This window comes from Bos javanicus, chromosome 5, assembly GCF_032452875.1.
Source record: "Bos javanicus breed banteng chromosome 5, ARS-OSU_banteng_1.0, whole genome shotgun sequence".
Classification (NCBI taxonomy): Eukaryota; Metazoa; Chordata; class Mammalia; order Artiodactyla; family Bovidae; genus Bos; species Bos javanicus.
The window spans coordinates 97,651,489-97,673,669 of record NC_083872.1 but is presented as its reverse complement, the minus strand read 5'-3'; the positions used below and the strand labels follow the sequence as shown (position 1 = coordinate 97,673,669).

Sequence of the window (22,181 nt, the reverse complement as noted above, 5' to 3'; positions counted from 1 at the left end):
CACTGCAGGGTCTCTTCTATTTTTTAACAACTATGAATCATAAAAGTCAAGGGCCAAGTGACATCAAGCTCTGACTCACTTTGTCATTTTCGAATATCATATGTGGAGGAGAAAGAAAAGGAAGAAAAAATACAAGGTATTCTTTTTATCTTTTGACCTGGTTGATTGAAGGCAGCTCTATGTTTTGTGGATAGAATATTTTATTGTTCTCATTCTTTGCCCCCCAAAACCAAGCCCAATCGTGTCTTGTTTCCCTGTGTCTGCGAGACAGGATATACCAGTTTGTTTCCAGTCTCAGATGTTCAGCACCACAAGCCCAGGAACCCAGCCACAGCCAAGGAAAAGGTGGGGGCCAGCTCACCAAATTTCTAGGCTCTCCTGTTAAGAACATCATGCTCTCCTAAGACCTCAGATTTCCACCCAGGCTGCAGCTGTTAGGCCCACAGAGGTCTGGATGGGCTTGACTGCTCAAGTGTTCCCTAGAGAGACACCTGTCATGTCAAGGAAAGAGCCATAGACCTGCAGCTAGGGGACTGAGTGTGAAAACCAGTTCAGCCACGCTCTGACTTAAGCAAGTCCCATAACGCTGAGGTCCGATTTCCTCATCTAGAAAACAGAGATGATCATAAGAATATCACAGACTATTTTAAGAGGATAACATGAGACAATACAGGTAAAGTTGCTGAACTACTGATATTATTATTTGCAATTCTTGTTAACTAGGGTGAGAAAATGCACACCAATCTTGTTTGTAAACCTGTTATTGTTTAAACAAAACATTTTTAAAATGTGCTCGTCCTGGATTTGAAATAATGGAGACCCGACAACCAGAGAAGAAAATCTCAAGTTACCTCGGCCACAGAAGAGTGTGAGCTTGGCAAGGGTATGATCATGCGTCCTGAGAGAGAGATGAGGGACAGGAAGTACTGGCTGGAAAAGCGGCTTCATGTCTACATGTTCAGGAAAAAGAAAAAACTGCTCCTTGCCCTTGCTGTCCCAGAGTTTGGGGGCCGCGCCAGGCAGCCGAAGGTGTCTGCCTGAATGGCAGAGCGCAGAGAAATGGCATCTGCATGACTCCCTTTGGCAGTTTCTGGGCTTGCCCAGCCAGGTTCCCTGTGCATTGCTTGAATTTGACTCAGAAGGGAGGCAGGCATCCTGGACACAGCTGAGATGGACCTGGATGTGAGGAAAACAGCACGGCGACTTCAAACGCTTCCAGGCATCATCAGCTGGTTTTAAGAGCGAATGAGAATGAGAGACAGAAAGAGACAGAAATAGGCCAACCGATAAGCTTTCTTTCCCTAAGCATCTTCATTAAAATTCAATCACAGAAAGCTACCTGGGCAAGTTCTAGTATATTCTAACATATGGAGTGCTCTCCATTAACAGATCTGGACAGAAGGTAATGTAAAAACATATAAAATATTAACACTTCTAAATGTTGCTCAGCAGAAGAAATACAAGTCTCTGAAATGTGTCACACAGGAGATTTGATTTGGAACAGAAGCCTATAGTTAACAAAAATTCAGTAGGGAGGAGAAAAAGGAAACAGAATAAAATCAGGTTAAATCATCAATCAAAGACTGTTATGCTTTTTGGACCTAATAGTAAATAAAAAGTCAGAAAGCATTCTTTTTTTTTTTTTTTTAATGCATGTAACTAATATAGTAAAGGGACTGTTGACCATAAATAAGCTCAAGGTGAAAAGCTTCCTCTAAAACAAAAAGCAACTAAATTAAAAAAGACAAAAACTAAAATCAATAGTGAATGCATTCTACATAATAAAACATTTCCCTCAGAAAATTGATTGAAAAAATACATAAATAGCTTGTTTTTATAGTTAAATTTTTAACCTCTGGTGCATAATAATAATTGAAAGAATTCTGAGAAATCAGACAAAAGTATTTGGCGGATTTGAATTAATGGGCCAAGCAAGCTTTTTTCCCTTGGCTTCCCTGTCAAACGAATCATAGATCGAGTCTTTGGTTATAGTTCTGGCCGATGGAGGGATTTCTGAGATGCCGACATAGTTTTTTTTGGCCATCCTTGAACTGGTTGTGATAGTATAGGCATTGCTTCGGTAACACTTCATCGAGGACATGCAGAAAGTCTCTTTCATGCCTCTCCTAAAATTGGCATTATAAATGGAATACAGAGTAGGTTTAGAGGCTGAGGAACTAAAGGATATCCACGTGATAGCAGTGAACACAAGGGAACTTTTCTTATAGTCTCGTTCATGGGGGTGCCACAGCTGAGCGACATGAAAAGGCAGCCAGGAGAGCAAAAAGAGCAGATTTAAAATAAGGAACATCTTGATTGTTTTCACTTTTGTCCTTGGGACAATGTTCATGGTCCGCCTCACTGTCCGGCCATCAGTGCCGATTCTCCAAATGTATTTTATGACCTTCTGGTAAAATAAGATTATGAGGATGCACGGGATCACAAAGCTCACCAAGAAATGGATGACAGTGTAGGCGGTTCCTTCCCAGGAGGAGGGAAGGAAATAGTTGCAGTGGCTGTCCCAGCTGGAGCCGTAGAAGAACAACACAGGGGTCACAAAGGTCGCCTCGAAGATCCAGGATGCGGCGATCATCTTCTTGGCTTTCTCTCTGGACACCTTGAAGCTCAGTGGGTAGACGATGGTGTAGAACCGGTCTATGCAGATGGACAGGAGCACGTAGATCTGGACACCTGGGGTGAGATACTGAAAGTAACGCACCGCCCTGCACATGGCGCTGCCCAGGGTCCAGCGGCCGGTGGAGAACTGCAGCAGGACAAAAGGCGTGCTGGCCACGCTGACCAGAAGGTCAGCGCATGCCAGGGACACCACAAAGTAATTGGTGGTGGACTGAGTCCTCCTGCTGCGGTGGATGACCAGACACACCAGGGAATTGCCAAAGATAGAAAACAACCACAGGGCCCCAAAGAAAATGCTGGCTGTGGCCACTTCCCCAGGGTTCGGTCCGTACTGTGGATCTGTTCTGTTGCTCCTCCAGCTGTGCTCTGGGGAGAGCTCCGTCAGGTCTCGGCTCGGCAGAGGGGTGGTCGTCTCTGCGCAGCTGTGGTTGTGAAGAGGCACCAGCAGTGTAGGAACAACCAAAGGTGGCTTGCTGTTATCCATTCTGTGAGCAAAAACCATATTCATTTTTCCCCTCTTAGTTCTGGATAAGGAAAGAAGAATGAGGCCTCCTGTTAAAATGGTGTTACAAGGATTGATTCCTAAGGCTAACAATGATTTAGGATGCTTAGGTCAGTTGTCATTTGTCAAGGAGGACTTGTGCATTGGTAGGAAAACATGACTACTACCCAGAAAAAGCTCTGGCTCTGCTTCTCTTTCATTTTAGGGCTGTTTCAGCTGAGCCCAGCTCAGGGTCTCCCTGGCCTCCCCTCTCTCCTGACCTTCGTCAAATGTGGTGGAACGCACAGCAAGCCCAGTCCTCCTGACGCTTGTTCCCTTCACGTGCTGGGGATCGCAGAGGGGTAGGGATCTCAGATCTGGCTCACTTTTAGGGTTTACCCCCAAATGAACTGCTGGAATTCTGGGAAGCACATGAGAAGTTCCTGAATGTCCTAACACTAAAGTAGTGAGGCTGCAAGGGAGGAAAACTTGGGCAGATGGAAACACAGACGTCAGCTATGGAAACAGCTAACAGGAATCCGAATGCAGACTGGCTGGCTACTGGGAAGGACCTTGTCCTCACTTACTGCAGAATTCCTATTACAGAAGCATCGTGGGGAACATGGAGCAAACCTAACACTTTCACGTGAGCCGGAGGAGCTCATTTAATGACACAAAAACACAGCCTATTTTTCCCCAAATGATGTGCCACCTATTGATGACATGTTTGATGCTGCTGTTGCTACTGTTTCATAAAATGACACTGACTGAGAATGTGCAAGATGTCTCCTAAAGAATGTAAAACCAGGCTGCTAGAAACCTCATGGCATTCAGATAATTATGAGTAATCTACTCTAGCTTTACCCAGCCTTTATTTTAACTTTTTCTTACTTCTATTCAGTTAGGGGGAAAAAGTTACACTTTTTACCAGGGAAAAACACTGTATCATTGTGAGCCATTCAATTAAAATTGAGGTGACTGTGGCTGCAGTCATCTTTAAGGTTTAATTTGGTCTGAATCTAGTAAGCAGAAAGAGGAAGCACAGCCACTGAATCCATAATAACCAGGGCTGGGGCACAGGGGAGGGCGCCCCAGCAACAGGCTCTGCCTCTTGCCCTTCCCCGGGAGCGGCTGTCACTACACCTCACAAAGAAATGTTTCTGTGGGGTCAAAGGACAGTTCCTAATGACCCATTTTGCCTTGAAGGATATTTGCAGTGATTTGTGGTAGGGAGAGGATGTTAATATATATTGTCCTCACCAAGAAACCCCATTCAACAAAAGTCTGAAGCTCAGGGTGATGTACAAATGGCCAGGTCCATGTTCCCTTCAAGGCTTTTTTTGTCCATGAAGCAGCCCTACTTAATTTCTTAAAGAGAAACATAGGTTAACTAGCCATTTTAATAACTAAAAGACCTTTAAGCATGCCTGGCTGGTTGACAGTAAGTCGTAAGACTAGCAACCATACTTTCCATATACAAAATCAGGACACAGTCTGAAAATGGGACTTAAGATCTAAAATTAGCACTGTCCTTGAAAATCTGTAATGCATGTGTCATCCGTACAAAATCAAAATCACCTTTTCACCTTTATGTGCGTAAAACCTACAACACTGAAAAAAGAAAAAAAAAAACTAAATTTTTTTTTCAAAGATTTAAAGTTTAAAAGGACTGATACTGAAGCTGAAGCTCTAATACTTTGGCCACCTGATACGAAGAACTGACTCTTTGGAAAAGACCCTGATGCTGGGAAAGATTGACGGCAGGAGGAGGAGGGGATGACAGAGGATGAGATGGTTGGATGGCATCAATGACTCAACGGACATGAGTTTGAGTGAACTCCGGGAGTTGGTGATGGACAGGGAGGCCTGGCGTGCTGCAGTCCATGGGGTCGCAAAGAGTTGGACACGACTGAAGTGACTGAACTGAACTGAAAGCTTAAAAATACAAGAGACAAGCAACATTCCCAGAGGGAAAGGGCTGTTCTAAATTTGTTGGGGAATGCCTGTGGCCTAAATAAAATAGGAGCTGGTGGCACGGGCACTTTTCTGTAGTTCCACACACACTTTGAAGCCTCTGAACTTCCTTCTGCTTCTTTCTTCCTCTCATAGCAAAACTCTGCAGATAAAACTCAAAATCACCACCACCACCACCACCACCACCACTGATGCGCTGCGGGGGCCTTCTTCTGTCCCTTCCTCCTGCAGCTTTACAAGTGTGTCCGACCCCCGCCATACACACACACCCCCACCCACACACACACATACCCTCCTGGAAAGGGGACAAGGGAGGGGCTTCCCTCGTGATCCAGTGGTTAAGACTCCACACTTCCACTGCAGGGGAAGCATGTTTGATCCCTCTCCAGGGAACTAAGATCCCACAAGCTGTGGGGTGTGGCCAAATAAGAAAAAGAAATGGGACAAGACAGCCTGAGGAGTTGTTGAGTCTAGGTCTCACCTGATTGATGGCATGACTTTCCTGATTGGACCTAAAAGTGCTGCACCTCTGTTTACTCATTCAGTACACCAAGAAACTATGCTAGGTGCTAGGAAAACCAATGAAAAGTAAGGCCAGTAAAAGGGTAAATGTGTAAATAAGCTGTCTGCCATATTATAACGAAATTCTAAAATAATTATAATTGACAGATAAGGAGCTAAGTGGCAGAGAAAAACAGGGACCCAATTTTGCTTGGAAAAGGGAAGAAAAGGAAAGGCTTCACAAAGGAGACCAAGGTGTAAGCCAGGGACCTGGAGGAGAGGTCCCTTCTTCAGGAAGACAGGGGTTTAAAAAAGAAAAAAAAGTCCCAAACATTCCAAGGGAGAGAGCGAGCATGTGGAATAACTTGGGGGTCATCCTTCTAGGGCTGACCTTTTGGGGGCCCTTTTCCCCTTCAGTTCAGTTCAGTTGCTCAGTCATGTCCGACTCTTTGAGACCCCGTGGACTGCAGCACACCAGGCCTCCCTGTCCATCATCAACTCCCGGAGCTTACCCAAACTTATGTCCATTGAGTCAGTGATGCCATCCAACCATCTCATCCTCTATCATCCCCTTCTCCTCCTGCCTTCAATCTTTCCCAGCATCAGAGTCTTTTCCAATGAGTCAGCTCTTAGCATCAGGTGGCCAAAGTATTGGAGTTTCAGCTTCAACATCAGTCCTTCCAATGAACACTCAGGACTGATCTCCTTTAGGATGGACTGGTTGGATCTCCTTCTAGTCCAAGAGACTCTTAGAGGTATAGTTTTCTGCAGACCATACTGCCCAGACCATACAGTCTCTAAATGCCCTACAATCAAACTGACCTACATTTTTCCTGTGGTTACAATGAGAAATTACATTTTCCCCATTCATGGGCTGAAATGTAGTCACCCGGTGGATGAGAACATTAACATATGCAGAATGGCTATGGTTCCCTCTTTCATAGAGCATTTTGTTACTCCTTTTCCCGGTTTGTTTTGCTTTAGAGCCATGCTGGATGTTCCCAGGGAGCTTTACAAAATGCTGATGCTGGGGTCCTTCCCTAGGGATTCAGATTTAATTGCTCTGGGGTGCAGCCTGGGCATCAGGAGGTTTCAAGAGTTCCCCAGGTGATCCCCATGTGCAGCCCGGATTAACAATCACTGCTTTAGAATTGCTTCCACATTTCTGTCTTCTCCCATTAACTATGGGGTCCTGGGAAAAGGGCGTTATTCTTTGTCTATGCTCCACAGCTTCCTCTGAAGTTCTTTACATTAATAATCGCTTATTAGCTATTGAATGAATTGACTTCAGAAAGACAGAGAGCTGAAATACAGGCCTCCTACTCTAGGTGGCTCTGCTAGGAGAATTAAAAGCAGAGATACAAAATCACTGTGTGTTCTCAGAGAGCTGGAACGCTGGCGACCATGGTGACAGGGGGAAACACAGCTCCTGACAAGAGCAGGGCAGGTGAAACTGACGTCACCCAGGTCAACTCTCGTTTAAGGGCGAGTAAAGGCAGTTTAGGCGACCTCAGACAGCCTCCTGTACCCACTCGCAGAAAACATGGTCTGCCATGTTATAACTAACTAAATTCTAGAATTCTAAAGTAAATGTTAAGAAAGCTCTCCCCTGCTCCATTAATTTGGAAATAAATATATCTTTAAGGAAGTATTTCTGAAATACAGAGGCTACGTAATTAGTAGTTGTGTCTGGGTCATCCATATTCAGGAATTTTAGCAACAACAGGAAAGCCGTCTTCACCTCTTTCCAGCTCATCCTGTCTCTTCCCAACCAGCCCTGAGACTACCACATGACACAGCGGATTGAGTTGAGACTGAGGGTCCCTATTCATATAAACCTTTATCTATGTATTTTTTTAATTTAAATTTATTTAAATTAGAGGCTAATTACTTTACAATATTGTATTGGTTTTGCCATACATCAACATGAATCCGCCACAGGTGTACACGTGTTCCCAATCCTGAACCCTCCTCCCACCTCCCTCCCCATACCATCCCTCTGGGTCATCCCAGTGCACCAGCCCCAAGCATCCTGTATCCTGCATCAAACCTGGACTGGCGATTCGTTTTTTATATGATATTATACATGTTTCAATGCCATTCTCCCAAATCATCCCACCCTCTCCCTCTCCCACAGAGTCCAAAAGACTGTTCTAGACATCCGTGTCTCTTTTGCTGTCTCGTATACAGGGTTATTGTTACCATCTTTCTAAATTCCACATATATGCGTTAGTATACTGTATTGGTATTTTTCTTTCTGGCTTACTTCACTCTGATTATATAACTGGCTCCAGTTTCATCCACCTCATTAGAACTGATTCAAATGTATTCTTTTTAATGGCTGAGTAATACTCCATTGTGTATATATACCACAGCTTTCTTTTCCATTCGTCTGCTGATGGGCATCTAGGTTGCTTCCATGTCCTGGCTATTATGAACAGTGCTGCGATGAACATTGGGGTACACGTGTCTCTTTCAATTCTGGTTTCCTTGGTGTGTATGCCCAGCAGTGGGATTGCTGGGTTGTATGGCAGTTCTATTTCCAGTTTTTAAAGGAATCTCCACACGGTTCTCCATAGTGGCTGTACTTTCATCTATGTATTATCTAACAGAGGAATTATCCATCTGTTGGGCTCTAAGAGATGTGTTTTAATATACAGGTGGGGAAAATGGTGGACATGAGCTGACATGATATACAGCTAGGGAGTGAGCGACCTCTGTAATGATGCGGGCTTGCGTCTATATATAAAATGATATGTCTGTCACTTCATATTGTAATTTTTATTTTGAGTGCTGTCTCCCCCTGTTGGGTTATGAATTTCTTAAGGACAGGGACTGTGTCTTTGCTTCTATATCCCTGCAGCACATAGATATTAATAAAGGTTTACTGAATAAATAAATGGGTAGATATGTTAAGAAAAATTATCCATTATTTGAAAATAAGGCACAGAGAGCATAGCATAATTTTTTAATATCATGCTAGGACACTGTTACATGGGATTCCCCAAGGATTATTTAATTCTCTGGAAGAATGTATCTGTTCTTGATTTTGCTATTTACAATATGACTAGCACCCAGATATTACATGTAAACATGCAAATTTGTTTAGTAGAAAAAATAACCCCAAAGGTCATAGATTTATTGCCCTGTAGGACAATAACCAGTTTTGTGCCTCCTAGCAATCTTATGCTCACATTATTTAAAGAAAGAAAAAAATAGGAACACCCCCCTCAATCCCTATAAATATCCATTTATTCAAATGCTCTTGGAAGCAAACTTATTATCTCATCTGTTCCTTCAGTAATAAGTTAATGAATTTTTGACATTATGTTCATTTCTATGCTTGAATGAAAATCATGATGAATGAGAACCATGACTTTAACCTTTGGAAAACTGTATTTTGATGGGTATATGAATGATTAGATACTAATGAGAGGACCACAGAAAAGAATCAGAGGGGCACAGACGATAAACTTCACAGTTTGCCAGAGGCTATTCCCAGATAAGTATATCATTGCTGGGGAGGTTTCTTCCAGACTCAGGAAACCCTAATAACTGATTTATTTTTCCCTCCTGAAATTATACAGATTCAGAGATATTCCCATAATACAGGAAGATTACAGCAAATTAGAATTTTATGTTAAAGTTACATATGATTTGGTTGGGAAAAAAATGAATGGAAACATTTTCTGTAGAATTAGCCACACAGCCTGTGGCTAATGAGCAGTGAGATTAACTGCAATGAAGACAGGAGTTATAGTAGCATCAATACCACCAAGAGTTAGTACTTTTTTTGTGGTGTGCTTTTTATCTGTCAGGTATTTCAGATGCAGAGACCTTCCAGAGAAAGAGGTAATATTATTAGCCCTATTTTTCAAATGAAAAAGCTGAAGTTCTTCCCCAAGGTCATACAGTTGGAAAGTGGTCACCCAAGACTGCCTTGCTCCAAAGCCCACGCTTTTAACCACCACTGGCACTTCATCTCCCAGGGGAGCCACAATGGGCTGATCTAAATTTGGAGGGTCACACTGGCTGGACACAGACTTCTCAATCAAACACGAATATAAAACTCCCCCACAGACTCTTGCAACCCACAGAAACATCTGTTCAATATGCTAGCTCAGAAATATGTGACACAGTGAACATCTGGGGGGAAAATCACTCCCACTATATACTGCAGGGAGGCTTAGCATCAAAAGTGCAGTAGACACGCTGGTCTGGAAACACAGCCTTTCTTCAGAATAAAGAATGTGAGAGTGTTGAAAATTCATTATCAGATGATTGACTTCTGCCTTTTAAATGTAGAATGAAAGCAGAACTCTAGACTTCAGCTTGAATTGAAGTGTAGAAAAAGTCTGAACAATTCAGTATCACCCCAAGTAGGAAATTCTCTTTTAAATTTTAACTGTTGTAATTTAAGAAATATGATGGTGGTAGATATTTTCCTTAAACCCTTCACTGTTTTGTAGGCTTGATTTGCCTACATATGAAATAAGACTGGAACAGAGATGGGCTGGGACTAGCTTGCATGGGGCTCCTCAGAGCACATTCCTTCCCAATTCCAAGTTCAATGACATCATGTTGGCATCATGAATCAGCCAAGGTAGGAACAGTCGCACCATGAGACTGACAAACACCACAAATAGGCTCTTTCCCTGCAGAGCCAGTAGTTACCAGCCCACCACTTCCAGTAGGGCAGTTCACAGACCAACCTATCCAAAAGTCCTGAACTCACACACATCCCTGAATTTACAAATGGCTAAGGAGGTCACACAGGTTCTTTGGAAGCTTCCTGAGTTCCTATCTTGCTTCCTGGCTCTGAGCTATGGCTCTGGTGTGGACACTGAGCTAAGCACTTTATAGAACTACGTAAGGCCCAGGTAGCTACCAGTATGACTGTGGTGGGGGAACAGGAAAACCAGAAAGAGACAAGACATGTTCTCATAATGTGCCACACAGACAGGGTTGCCAGATGAAACACAGGAAGCCCAGTTAAGCATGAATTTCAGATAAATAACATAATTTTTTAACCTAACTATGTCCCATCCTATCTTTTTATTACCTAAATCTGACAAACATACACACCTAGAACATAATCTGCTGAGACACACTTCTTTTTCAGCTCACAGTATAGGATTATTGCCAAGTGGTTATGTGTATAGGCTTTAAAGCAGACTGAAGTAAGAGCACTATCTCTGTCACTCGTTATCTAGTTGAGTGACCCAAAACAAGTTATCTAACCCTCTTGATTCCAGTGTTCTCATCTGTAAAATGAGAATCTGTTCGGTCGTGTTTTTGTGATCCCATGGGCTGTAGCCCACCAGTTTTCTGTCAATGGAATTTTCCAGGCAAGAATACTGGAGTGGGTTGCCATTTCCTACTCCAGGGGATCTTCCCAACCCAGGGATTGAACCTGCATCTTTTGGATTTCCTGCACTGGCCAGTGGATTCTTTACCACTGTGCCACCTGGGAAGCCCAGAAAATGAGGATAATTAGTCCCTATTTCATTTGATTATTATGAGGATTAAATGAGATAGTATATGCTCAGGAGTTAAATGAGTTATTACAAGTCAATCTGTCTGGTACGACACCCTCAGTAAGTGTTATCCTACGATAGTTCTAAAACACACCTAGCTTGGTATCTGACACATAGCAAGTGCTGAAAATATTAGCACTACTGTTAGCCCATAAAAGTCTTCTAAGCCATATGACAAGCAAATTTTAGTAACCACAGTACACATCACACCCTAGAGTCATATTACTAACATTGGTCATATAATTTAGGATTGTTAAGGATGAATGGCTTTTGTCAAGGGCCTGAATACCTCATCATTGACAACACTGCTTTTAAGGGGAAAGTCACTGAGGTCCAAATAAACAAACATAATCTTTCTCCAAGTTTCTTTACATTGGGTGTGTGTGTGTGTGTGTGTGTGTGTGACATATTTGCCAGATGAGGGCTTCCCTGGTGGCTCAGAGGGTAAAGCATCTGCCTGCAATGTGGGAGACCTGGGTTTGATCCCTGGATCGGGAAGATCCCCTGGAGAAGGAAATGTACAACCCACTCCAGTATTCTTGCCTGGAGAATCCTATGGACAGAGGAGCCTGGTAGGCTACAGTCCACAGGGTCACAAAGAGTTGGACACGACTGAGTGACTTCACTTTCTTTTTGCCAGATGAAACTTTTTCCTATACCCTGAACCAAAATATGTATTGATAATCTAACTAGATTGACTGTGTCTTTCTCAAAAGCATACAGACACTATCCTGCTTAAATTATTTCCTTTAGATAATTCTGAATAATTGCAAAAGAACCTCATAATTCCAGTGAAAATTAAGTTTCTTCTCCACCATCTGAGACTCCTGGCATTGTGACTTATAAGCTTGAAATTTTCCCTAATGCCCTTCTCTCTTTCTTCTGGTTATATAATATATATAAGTATTTCTCCATAATATTTTCAGGTCTGAGCTTTTCAATCTATTTCCCAACTGAGATCAAGCAGTTTCCTGAGATCAGATGTGGCACATTTTCTCTTTGTTTGAATATTTGTTCTGCTTTCAAGGAGAACATGATTTTTTTTGAACAGGAAAGAGTTTTCAAAAAAGCCTCTTCTAACATCACAAATGCAGGAGACCTGGGTTTGATTCCTGGGTTGGCAAGATCCCCTGGAGAAGGGCATGGCAACCCACTCCAGTATTCTTGCTTGGAGAATCCCCGGGACAGAGGAGCCTGGTGGGCTACAGTCCATGGGGTTGCAAAGAGTCGGATACGACTGAGCGACTAAGCACACACACAACATCACAAAATATCCCAAAATAATGACATTGCTGGTGAGAAATTCTAGATATCTAGAGTTAAGGAACTATATTCTTCTTTTGGAGAAGGAAGTGGCAACCCACTCCAGTATTCTTACCTGGAAAATCCCATGGGCAGAGGAGCCTGGTGGGCTACAGTTCATGGGGTTACAAGAGTCAGATATGGCTTAGCAACTAAACCACCACCACCACGATTCTTCTTTCATTACCTTTACCTTTTTTTTTTGTTTTTCACATAAATTTGAAAATATTAGAAATAAACAGAGTCAGCATTCTTGGTGTGATTTCCAGAAATCAGGAGGGCTTCTATGCCCTCTGCTTCTCTCACCATTAGAGCAACATTCTTTTAGGGTCAAAGTCCCATTTTAGTATACATGCTGCTAAGTGAGCACCAAAGGTCCACTTAAAATGTAAATGCTTCTGAAAGAGTAAATTTTAAAACATATTATCAGTATAACAGTGGTGATATCTGAGACCCTTTCTATCTTGGAGAGCTATGATCTTAGTGAAAATGAAAACAGAAGAGATGCCAGAAAGCCAACGCCACAAGCAACAGTCAGGATCTGGAGAGAATGAAGGTGGGGTGTCACATTGTGGGAAGGGATGGGTGGAGGCTGAAAGGTTGAAGCTGAAGAAGATAAACGCCATCGACTTGACAGTTTTGTGTGGGTATGGCTGGCACTGGAGAGATACATGACCCACAGAAGTCCAAAAGAAAGGAGCCCAGGCTTCACCCACACGGAGGTTTACGTTGATCACAGGGGCAATCCTCCCCAGACTCTCTGTAGACCTAGCTGCAGGAGGAAATGTTAGGCCGTACCGGCTCCTCTTTGGGGGAATGTATAAACGACACGATCCAGTATTTCCCACCCCAGCTGCCACTTAGTACGGATCTATGTGGAAGCCTGAATAACACTTCCTGTCTTTCTACCGTTCTCACAAAGTCTGTGGTCAGATAAAATGCGAAAGAAACAAACAGCAATAAACTTCACCCTACGAAATGACCACTTTGTTATGACAGGATATATACACAGCAGTCCTCAATCACATGTTATCTGATATTTTTTATCATCTAGGAGAAGCCAGGATTGGGCTAATTGCTGGAGATACAGAGGTAAACTAGAGCTCTCCTCTAGTGGGAGAAATAATATTACATAGCTAAATAAGAAAAAGTACACAATTAATAAATGGTTAGTGCCATGGGAAAAAACAAAGCAGAATGAAGGTCCAGAATGGGCAGGAAAGGGATGGCAAGTGGGTGGTTGGCTGGTCACCCAGTGGCCGTTCCCAACACCTCCCCTGCCTTCCTTGTCTCCAGAGGCTGACAAGGAAATATAATCACCTTCTACCAACCCTTGTAGCTAGGGGTGGTCATATCAACATCATCTCCTCTGGCCACTGAGACAAGAGAAAGCCTCCTTGTAAGGTGCTGGGAGGCTCGCGAAAAAATCTTTCTTAATAAAAGGAAAAGGGCATGTCGGGAGTGTTCTTTCTTATGAGCCTGGCTATCCATCACTTTCTGCCTTTGTAAACTGTCACATAATGATATCAGTGCAATTGGTGGTATCTTATGAGGTTAAGGGACGTCCTAAGACTCTCAAAGATACCACGCAGTGCTCTGACATTACGGAGCTGCCAGAACACCTGCCTCCAGACTACTTATTAAGTAGTCCTTGAGGTCTTAAGCCCTTTTGAGTTTTCTGTTCAGTTCAGTTCAGCAGCTCGGTCGTGTCCGACTCTTTGCGACCCCATGAATCGCAGCACGCCAGGCCTCCCTGTCCATCACCAACTCCTAGAGTTTACCCAAACTCATGTCCATTAAGTCGGTGATGCCATCTAACCATCTCATCTTCTGTCGTCCTCTTTTCCTCCTGCCTTCAATCTTTCCTGGCATCAGTCTTTTCAAATGAGTCAGCTCTTTGCATCAGGTGGCCAAAATATTGGAGTTTCAGCTTCAAAATCAGTCCTTCCAATGAACACCCAGGACTGATCTCCTTTAGGATGGACTGGTTGGATCTCCTTGCAGTCCAAGGGACTCTAGTTTTCTGTTATTTGCCTCTAAATGCAGGATCTTATTTCAGATAGTCATCAGAGAAGGATTCTCTGAAATGATACTAGAGCTAAATCCCATTTACAGGAAGCCAGCCATGTGGAAATCAGAACACATTCTAGGCAGAAGGAAGAATGAGTCCAAAGGTCCTGGGGCAGAACAAGCTTGTTGTGAGGCTGGAGTATATGAATGTGGAAGAAAATGGTGGTGGTGGTGGTGGTTTAGTCTCTAAGTCATGTCCAACTCTTGCAATCCCATGGACTGTAGCCTGTCAGGCTCCTCTGTCCGTGGGATTCTCCAGACAAGAATACTGTAGTGGGTTGCCATTTCCTTCTCCAGGGGATCTTCCCCACCCAGGAATCGAACCCAGGTCTCCTACGTTGCAGGCAGATGATTTACCAACTGAGCTATGTGCTTCACATAGCTCAAGAAAGAAAATGGGCAGGGATTAGGTCACATATAGCACTGTAGGGCACAGGTGTTATTCTTATTGCAGTGAAATCCACTGCAGGCTTTAAGCAATGGACGAATATGAGTATTACTGGATTTGTGTTTTAAAAATCCAACTTTAGTTGCTGTGTGGGTAGCTCAGAGTAGAAGAGGAGAGAACAGTTAAGAGGCTCTTACAATTACCTAGGTACATGATGACCAGGGCAGTTAGCAGTGTAAGTGGAAAAAAGTAGATGGATAATGAAAACATATTGGAGAAAGAGCCACCAAGATTTGCTGATGTGTGACGGGGTAGGGGATGGAGATGATTCTTAAATTTAGGATCTGAGACGCAGAAAGAAAAAGTTTGGGGAACTGGAAATCAGCAATTCTATTTTGGCTGAATTAAATTCCTATTGGATATTCAAGCAGAGCTATCCAGGTGGCACCTGGACATATAAGTTTAGAGAAATGTCTCTTCAGATTCTTTGCCCATTTTTATTAATTCATTCATCGTTCCATAAACATATTGTAAGATCATACAATGCGCCAGAATGTACTAAGAACTGGATATACAATGGCAAACAAAACTGCGTCCCTACCCTCATGAAGGTCATAGCCTAGTTGTGGAGGGGTGGAGAGAAGAGTAAGAAATAAGCACAAATAAAGACAGTAAGTTGTGGGCTTCCCTGGTGGTCTAGTGGTTAAGAATCCATCTGCCAATGCAGGAGACATAAGAGACTCAGGTTCGATCCCTGGGTCGGGGAGATCCCCTGGAGGAGGGCACAGCAACACACTCCAGTATCCTTGCCTGAAGAATCCCATGGACAGAGGAGCCTGGCAGATTATAGTCCATAGGATTGCCAAGAGTCGGACATGACTGCAGCGACTTACCACGCATGCACGGGAAGATCTCACATGCCTCGAGGTAGCTAAGCTCGTGCACCATAACTACTGAGCCCACGCACTAAATCTATTGAAGCCCGCACTCCCTAAAGCCCGTGCTCCCCAACAAGAGAAACCACTGCAACGAGAAGCCCGCGCACCCCAACCAGAGAGTAGCCCCCACTCTCCAAGACTAGAGAAAGACAGCAACAAAAACCTAGCACAACCCCCCAAAAAGACAGTAAGCTGTTAAAAGTTGTATGAAAGAAAAGAGCTATTGTAAGAGCTTGGCAGGAGGCCCCTTTCTTGGGCTTCGAGACTGGGGAAGTCATGGAGGCAGGAGAAGCAGGGACAGAGGCCAGGGTCCTCTGCAGTAGACTCGCCAGGACTCCTGCTGCAGACAGTACACAGGCCAAGGAAATCCAGTCACCACTGGATCCCCAGCTTCCTTTCAGATCCGGAACAATGTTTCAGGCTCCTTGGGGCCTGGCCTTAGGACTGCTCTTGTGACAGGCTGTTGTTCTTAAGGTGACTCAGAATTCTTTGCCCCATCACATGGGGGCAGGGAAGACAGAAAGGAGTAAGCGGGGCCTGGAGGGGCAGAGTACTTCTGGGTACCTCCTTTCACTCTGGTACCACAGAGGGGCTCCCCGTTCTCCCTCCCTACTCCCCAGTATGTGCCCATCAGGTACTCTACAAGCAAAGAGAGGTAAGGAATCAGGGAGGAGAGAGGTCTGACAACCCTCTGAAGGTCACTGATCCACGGGGTCAGTGGCTGCCCACTGGGAAGTGCAACCGGAAGACCTCACTGCCTGGTATAGAGAGAGGTTAAGTCATTGAGATACTGATGTGCACGCACTGTGCTCCTTGCTGGGACTTTTTTCCTGTCCTCTGCTGAGAATGAACCCAGGGCTAAGCACTCTCTTGTCTTAGAGGAGAGTTTCTCACCAGGCCTGAGACAAGCCTGTTTCCTTGGCTTTTGTTTTCTGGATGCTGGGTTCTCTGGTTGGCGGGGGAGGGGTGGAATTTCTGCAGTTCTGTACAGGGGAGGAGGGAGAAACTAGGACCTCTGAAACAGGAGTGTGGCTGTGCCCCCTGGAGTCCTGCAAAGGGGAGTCCTGGATGGGCACAAGGGATCTTTTGAGGATGATGAAAAGGTGAAATTGGATTATGTGATGGTTGTACAACTCTGTAAATATTAACAAAAATCACTGAATTGTACCCTTAAAACAAATGAATTTTATGGCATGTAAATAAAGCAATTAAAAAGAAAAGGCAGGCCTGGGACCCTTGCCTCACTTCCTCACTGTGCTCCAGGTAAGGGACAGATGGTGATGGAGGTTTGCAGTTAGGGAGGTGGGTTCAAGGAATGGAGTTCCCCAGCTGGAAAAGAGGCCACTGCTCCAGGTCAGGGGTAGGGCAGGGGGCTATACTGATCCAGCAGCTTCACCAGCCTTCAAGCACACACACCAGTTCAGGCCATAAATACATCTCTGCTATAATCAGAGGGGATCCAAGCCTAGAGGGGCCACCCTATCTTTTTGTAGTGTGTAAGAGCCCCGAGTCCTAGAAAGAGGATGAGAATCCTACTAATGTTTGGCACCAACTTTCCCATTGTCCTGGTAGGATGGAGCCTTGCCATTATTTAAAGGAACTAACATGTACAGTCCACAGGGTCACACAGAGTTGGAAACGACTGACGCGACTTAGCACACACTCAGACGACGTGTATAGCAGGCAGAATGCCACCCCCCCCCCCCACCAAGACGTCCATACTTCCACCTCTGTGAATGTTACACTAAATAACAAAGGGACTCTACATATACAATCACGGTTATGCAATTTAAAATGGGAAGATGATCTTGAATTAGCCAGGGGGGCCCAAACTAATGAGCCCTTTCAGAGATAGAACTTTCTCGGCTGATAGCAGAGAGCTACAATAGAAGCCAGAGACAGATTCTAAGAGTGAGAAGGAACTGATATGCTGCTCTGGCTCTGAGGTGGAGGGACCCACATGCAAGAACCAGGGGGAAGCCTTGGGGAGCCACGGTGGCCCCCAACTGACAGCCATCAAGGAAACGTGCCCTTAGTCCTACAAGGATAAGGCACGGGATTCTACCAACCACAGATAGGAGCTTGGAAGGGGAATCAGCCCTGGAGCCTCTACAAAGAGTGCTGTCTTGTCAACACCTTGAAACTCTGTGAGACTCTAAGCGGAGAAACCGGCCAAGCCCACCCAGACTTCTGATCTGCAGAACTGTTACATAATCAATGGCTGCAATTGTGTTGGCCAAGTTTGTGTTCGTTTGTGACAGCAGCAACAGAAACATTCAATACCGATTTGTTATAAAACCGAGTGTGAACAATGAAACTCATACCAGCCATTCTATCACCTTCCACTACCCTACCAGTATCTAGGATATCAGAAACCCTCCAAATCTTAAAGAACGTAGTACTTTCTACTTCACCTTTAATGTTAGACTGTAGGCCGAGAAACCCAAGCTATAATTCTGATTATAAGCACTGAACAGCAAATCAAGAGACCCAGGTCTTATTTTTATATCAGTGTAAGGACCTCAAGTAAATTAATCTCCCTGAATCTCTGTTTCCATGTCTGCAACAAAAATGAGTTGGTCCAGATAATTTCTAAGGTCATGTTCGCTGTATGAACTAAAACTGACAGGCAGACATCATAACGAGCAACACGCATTCATTTAACTTATAAGCCACCCCTCTCAGCTGGTGGAGAGCGCCTCCTGAAAGTGCACTCTGATGGGAGGAAAGGGAATCTGTTAAGGGATGCTGGGGTCCAGTCCAAGGTCACTAGTCTCGGTCTCCAAAGGAGAGATGAATTGTACTGAGGGGTCAGCCTAGCCCTCCTCAGTAGTTACCCTGCTGCTGCTGCTGCTAAGTCGCTTCAGTCGTGTCCAACTCTGTGCGACCCCATAGATGGCAGCCCACCAGGCTCCCCCGTCCCTGGGATCCTCCAGGCAAGAACACTGGAGTGGGTTGCCATTTCCTTCTCCAATGCATGAAAGTGAAAAGTGAAAGTGAAGTCGCTCAGTCGTGTCCGACTCTTAGCAACCCCATGGACTGCAGCCTACCAGGCTCCTCCGTCCATGGGATTTTCCAGGCAAGAGTACTGGAGTGGGGTGCCATTGCCTTCTCCAGTAGTTACCCTGGATGTGCCAACAATCTCCTAGAGAAGATTCCTCACCAGAAGTGGTCTGGTCTAAGAAAACCTGCCACCTGTGTTTGCTTCCCATCCTGGGTAACACCAGACTTCTTGGGGAGGAGAAATATTTGCTAGAAACCCTGACTGTCCTCTACCAATTTTTCCACCTCTCTTCCTAGAATAGGATCTTTCAAGTTTTGAAGAAAATAATTTGGCCAAGGAATTTGCACCTCAGTAAACTCAGCTTATTACAACAAACATTTTTTGAACAGCTGCTGTGTGCTTGTTGAATTCAAGTTTGGGAGAGAAATGTTCAATTTCATTTCCAATCTCTGATTTCAGTACCAACATCTTTAGTCATGAGACTGAAACAGGAGAGATGTGGGGAGGCAAAGACCAGATTCATTACACTCAAAGCAAAGAGATGAACAGTGGATGTGATCTACAGCCTTTTGAAAAGCAGGTGAAGGATTCATTAAGAACTGAGTATAAGCACTGAATAGTGAGTTACCAAAAACTTCTCTTTCAGAAGCATTACATGCTGTCTCACATCAAGTTCACATCAACACTCTGGGTAAATTTTGCACCACTGTCCTCAATCATGGTTTTCCAAGAAAGCTACCCTCAAGCTCATGGAGAAGCTAGATTTCAATGTGCAGCACATGTATTTTTCATGGACAAATTATGCAACTACGTTTGTGGTCAGATGTGATTAAAAATATGGTTGAGCACGTATTTGCATGTGTTTCACATGGTTAATAACATATCTTAGTGCCATATATTTTTAGACATTTTATCAGTTAAAATGCTACTGCTATCACTTCTCAGTGCTTATTTTAACCCTCTCTGCATATAAACAATGACTGACCGAAATCACCAATACCAGCAATTTTCAACTTCCTCTTCGGAGGCAGGTGTGACATTGAGTCCATACATGTGATGCACTCCTACAGACACATCCAGAATTACGTGCAGCACTTGGCACTCAGACCACAGTCTTCAAGCCAAGAAGTCATGTAGTCAGGTAGAAAAAAAAAAAAATTATGTGGACATCCTTAAATTTATTATAATAAGTTTTTTTAAAAAATGAATAACCAGCAAACTTTGGTATTTTATTGAGCTAGAAATTATTTGCAACAGACACCCTTTGTTTGGGACGTATTTTGACACTTTGGTTGATAAGCATTGCCCTGCTATACCATAAGTGTATGCTTGAAATCCCAATTCCTGAAGGCTAAAGGTGCACAGAACCATGGAAAAAGTAATGAGAGAAACACATTCTCCACACTGGGAAATGGTGGGATAAGATAAACCTGTGACGAAAGTCCACTAATGAGCATTTTTCTGGAAGTAACTAATTTCCTACCTGTGCTCTTTAAAGCCACTGACATCCCAGGCGGGTTTCATAGCCTGTATCCAAATTCAAAGGTGTATTTCTTTCTTGACATGTAGAAGAAAATACTCGAAACACATTTAAAATATGAAGAGGCTATGTTATCTCAACCACCATACATGGTTCAAAGCACAGGCTCTTAGACTAGTGGTCCAGAGGTCATTTTGCCTCCCAGGGGACATTTGGCAATACTGGGATGCTCTTGATTTTCACAACTCAGGGAGGAAAGTGTTGATATCTCGTAGGTAGAGGCCAGGGATGCTGCTAAACATACTACAGTAAAGAGGACAAATGCTGCATTCCCAACACAGAACTGTCTGATCCAAGATGCCAATGGTGCTAAGGCTGAGAAACCTTGTTCTCAAGCCAACCTGCCTGGGTTTCAAATCACCTGTGACTTGTGTAAGTTACTTAACATCTACGTGCTTATTGTCTTGACCAGTGAAATTAGAACAGTAACAGTCTCTGCACTTTATTGATTTATTGTGAGAAAAAAATGACACAAAAAGGAGCTAAGAACAATGTCCAGAACAAAGCCAGAGCTTAACAAATGTTTACTTTTGTTATCACTATATGCACTGAAAAAGACTGAGAAGAAAAACACCAAAAATTAAAAATAAGTTGTTTCTAGGTGGCCAGACCACAACTGATTTTTATTTTCATTATTCTTTTATATGTCTTTATATTTTCCAAATTTTCTAGAATTGTATTTATTATTACTCTAGAGGAAAGAATTTTCCTTTGGGACATAGTGGAACCAGAAAGACCTGGATTCAGATGCTGGCTTTATTTGCTGTGTGTGGCTTTGGGCAAATTAGTTATCCTGAGCTTCAGCTTCCTGATCAGAAATTGGGTCTAGTAACGCATATCAGAGAGCTTCCATCAAGATTAAACATGACAGTCATTCAGTGCCTTGGAAATATACTGAATGACAGGCTCTGAGAGATGAGCGCTTTCCAAGTTGGGCCCAGGAAAAATGATGCTACAAACAGGGAAATATATTCATGATGGTGACTGCCCTTTTGGTTTTTAAACTGTCCTCTCATCTCAACCCACTGTTTGTCTGGACTCAGAGGAGAAATTGCACCCATACACTGATCCTTGTCTCTATTCCTTCTACCTCCCCACATACACATCCTAGGAAAGGATCTGATAATCTGGTGGGCAGGGCAGACTAACAGCCGGAAGTTACTGTGAGGGAAAGGCAGGACCCAGGTGTCACTTTCACAAGCTTCACGCACCCTCACTATTCCTCTTCGTATTTCTTCTTTCATCTCCAGCCTCCAAGCTGAAAGTGTTCTTAGCAAGGTCTCTCCTCCAGGGGAGCCTCTCCACTTTCTCTCCTGTTCAGCTGGTTGAGAGGACTGTCCCCTTTTAGATTTGAGAGGGATGAGTGGAAACCCAGAGAGGCTTCTAGATCCAAGGCTCTTGTGTGCACAGCCCTGCTCATCTGAGGAGGCCAGCAAGCGTGCAGTGGGCAAGCAGCACCGGCCCAGCTGCACAGTGTTTCCAGCAGGGCTGTTTCTCTTCCACAACTCATTCACTCCAGGCCACACTGAAGGCTGGGAGGATGAGTAGACAGGATTAAAGGACACACACCTTATCCACAAACCCCACTCTTCATGTTCTTAACGATCCTTAATCAGATGGAAAAAGAATTGTAGTTTAATCCTAAGTCATGTCTGACTCTTTTGCGACCCAATGGACGGTAGCCTGCCAGGCTCCTCTGTCCATGGGATTTCCCAGGCAAGAATACTGGCTTGGGTTGCAGTTCCTTCTTCAGGGGTCTCCCCAACCCAGGGATTGAACTTGTGGCTTCTGCATTGGAAGGCAGATTCT

At 43.9% G+C, this 22,181-nt stretch overlaps 1 protein-coding gene across 6 annotated transcripts in view; it reads right to left on the bottom strand.

Annotated features, from left to right (window-relative positions):
• GPR19 (G protein-coupled receptor 19) overlaps positions 1-22,181 on the bottom strand; it is a 37,064-nt gene continuing 14,883 nt past the window's right edge. For all 6 annotated transcript variants that reach the window (XM_061417802.1, XM_061417806.1, XM_061417803.1 and 3 more), the window contains one exon: positions 1-3,161. In XM_061417802.1, coding sequence (XP_061273786.1) covers positions 1,892-3,145 — 1,254 coding nt within the window. In that variant the 5' untranslated portion in view covers positions 3,146-3,161 and the 3' untranslated portion in view covers positions 1-1,891. The remainder of the gene's footprint in view (positions 3,162-22,181) is intronic.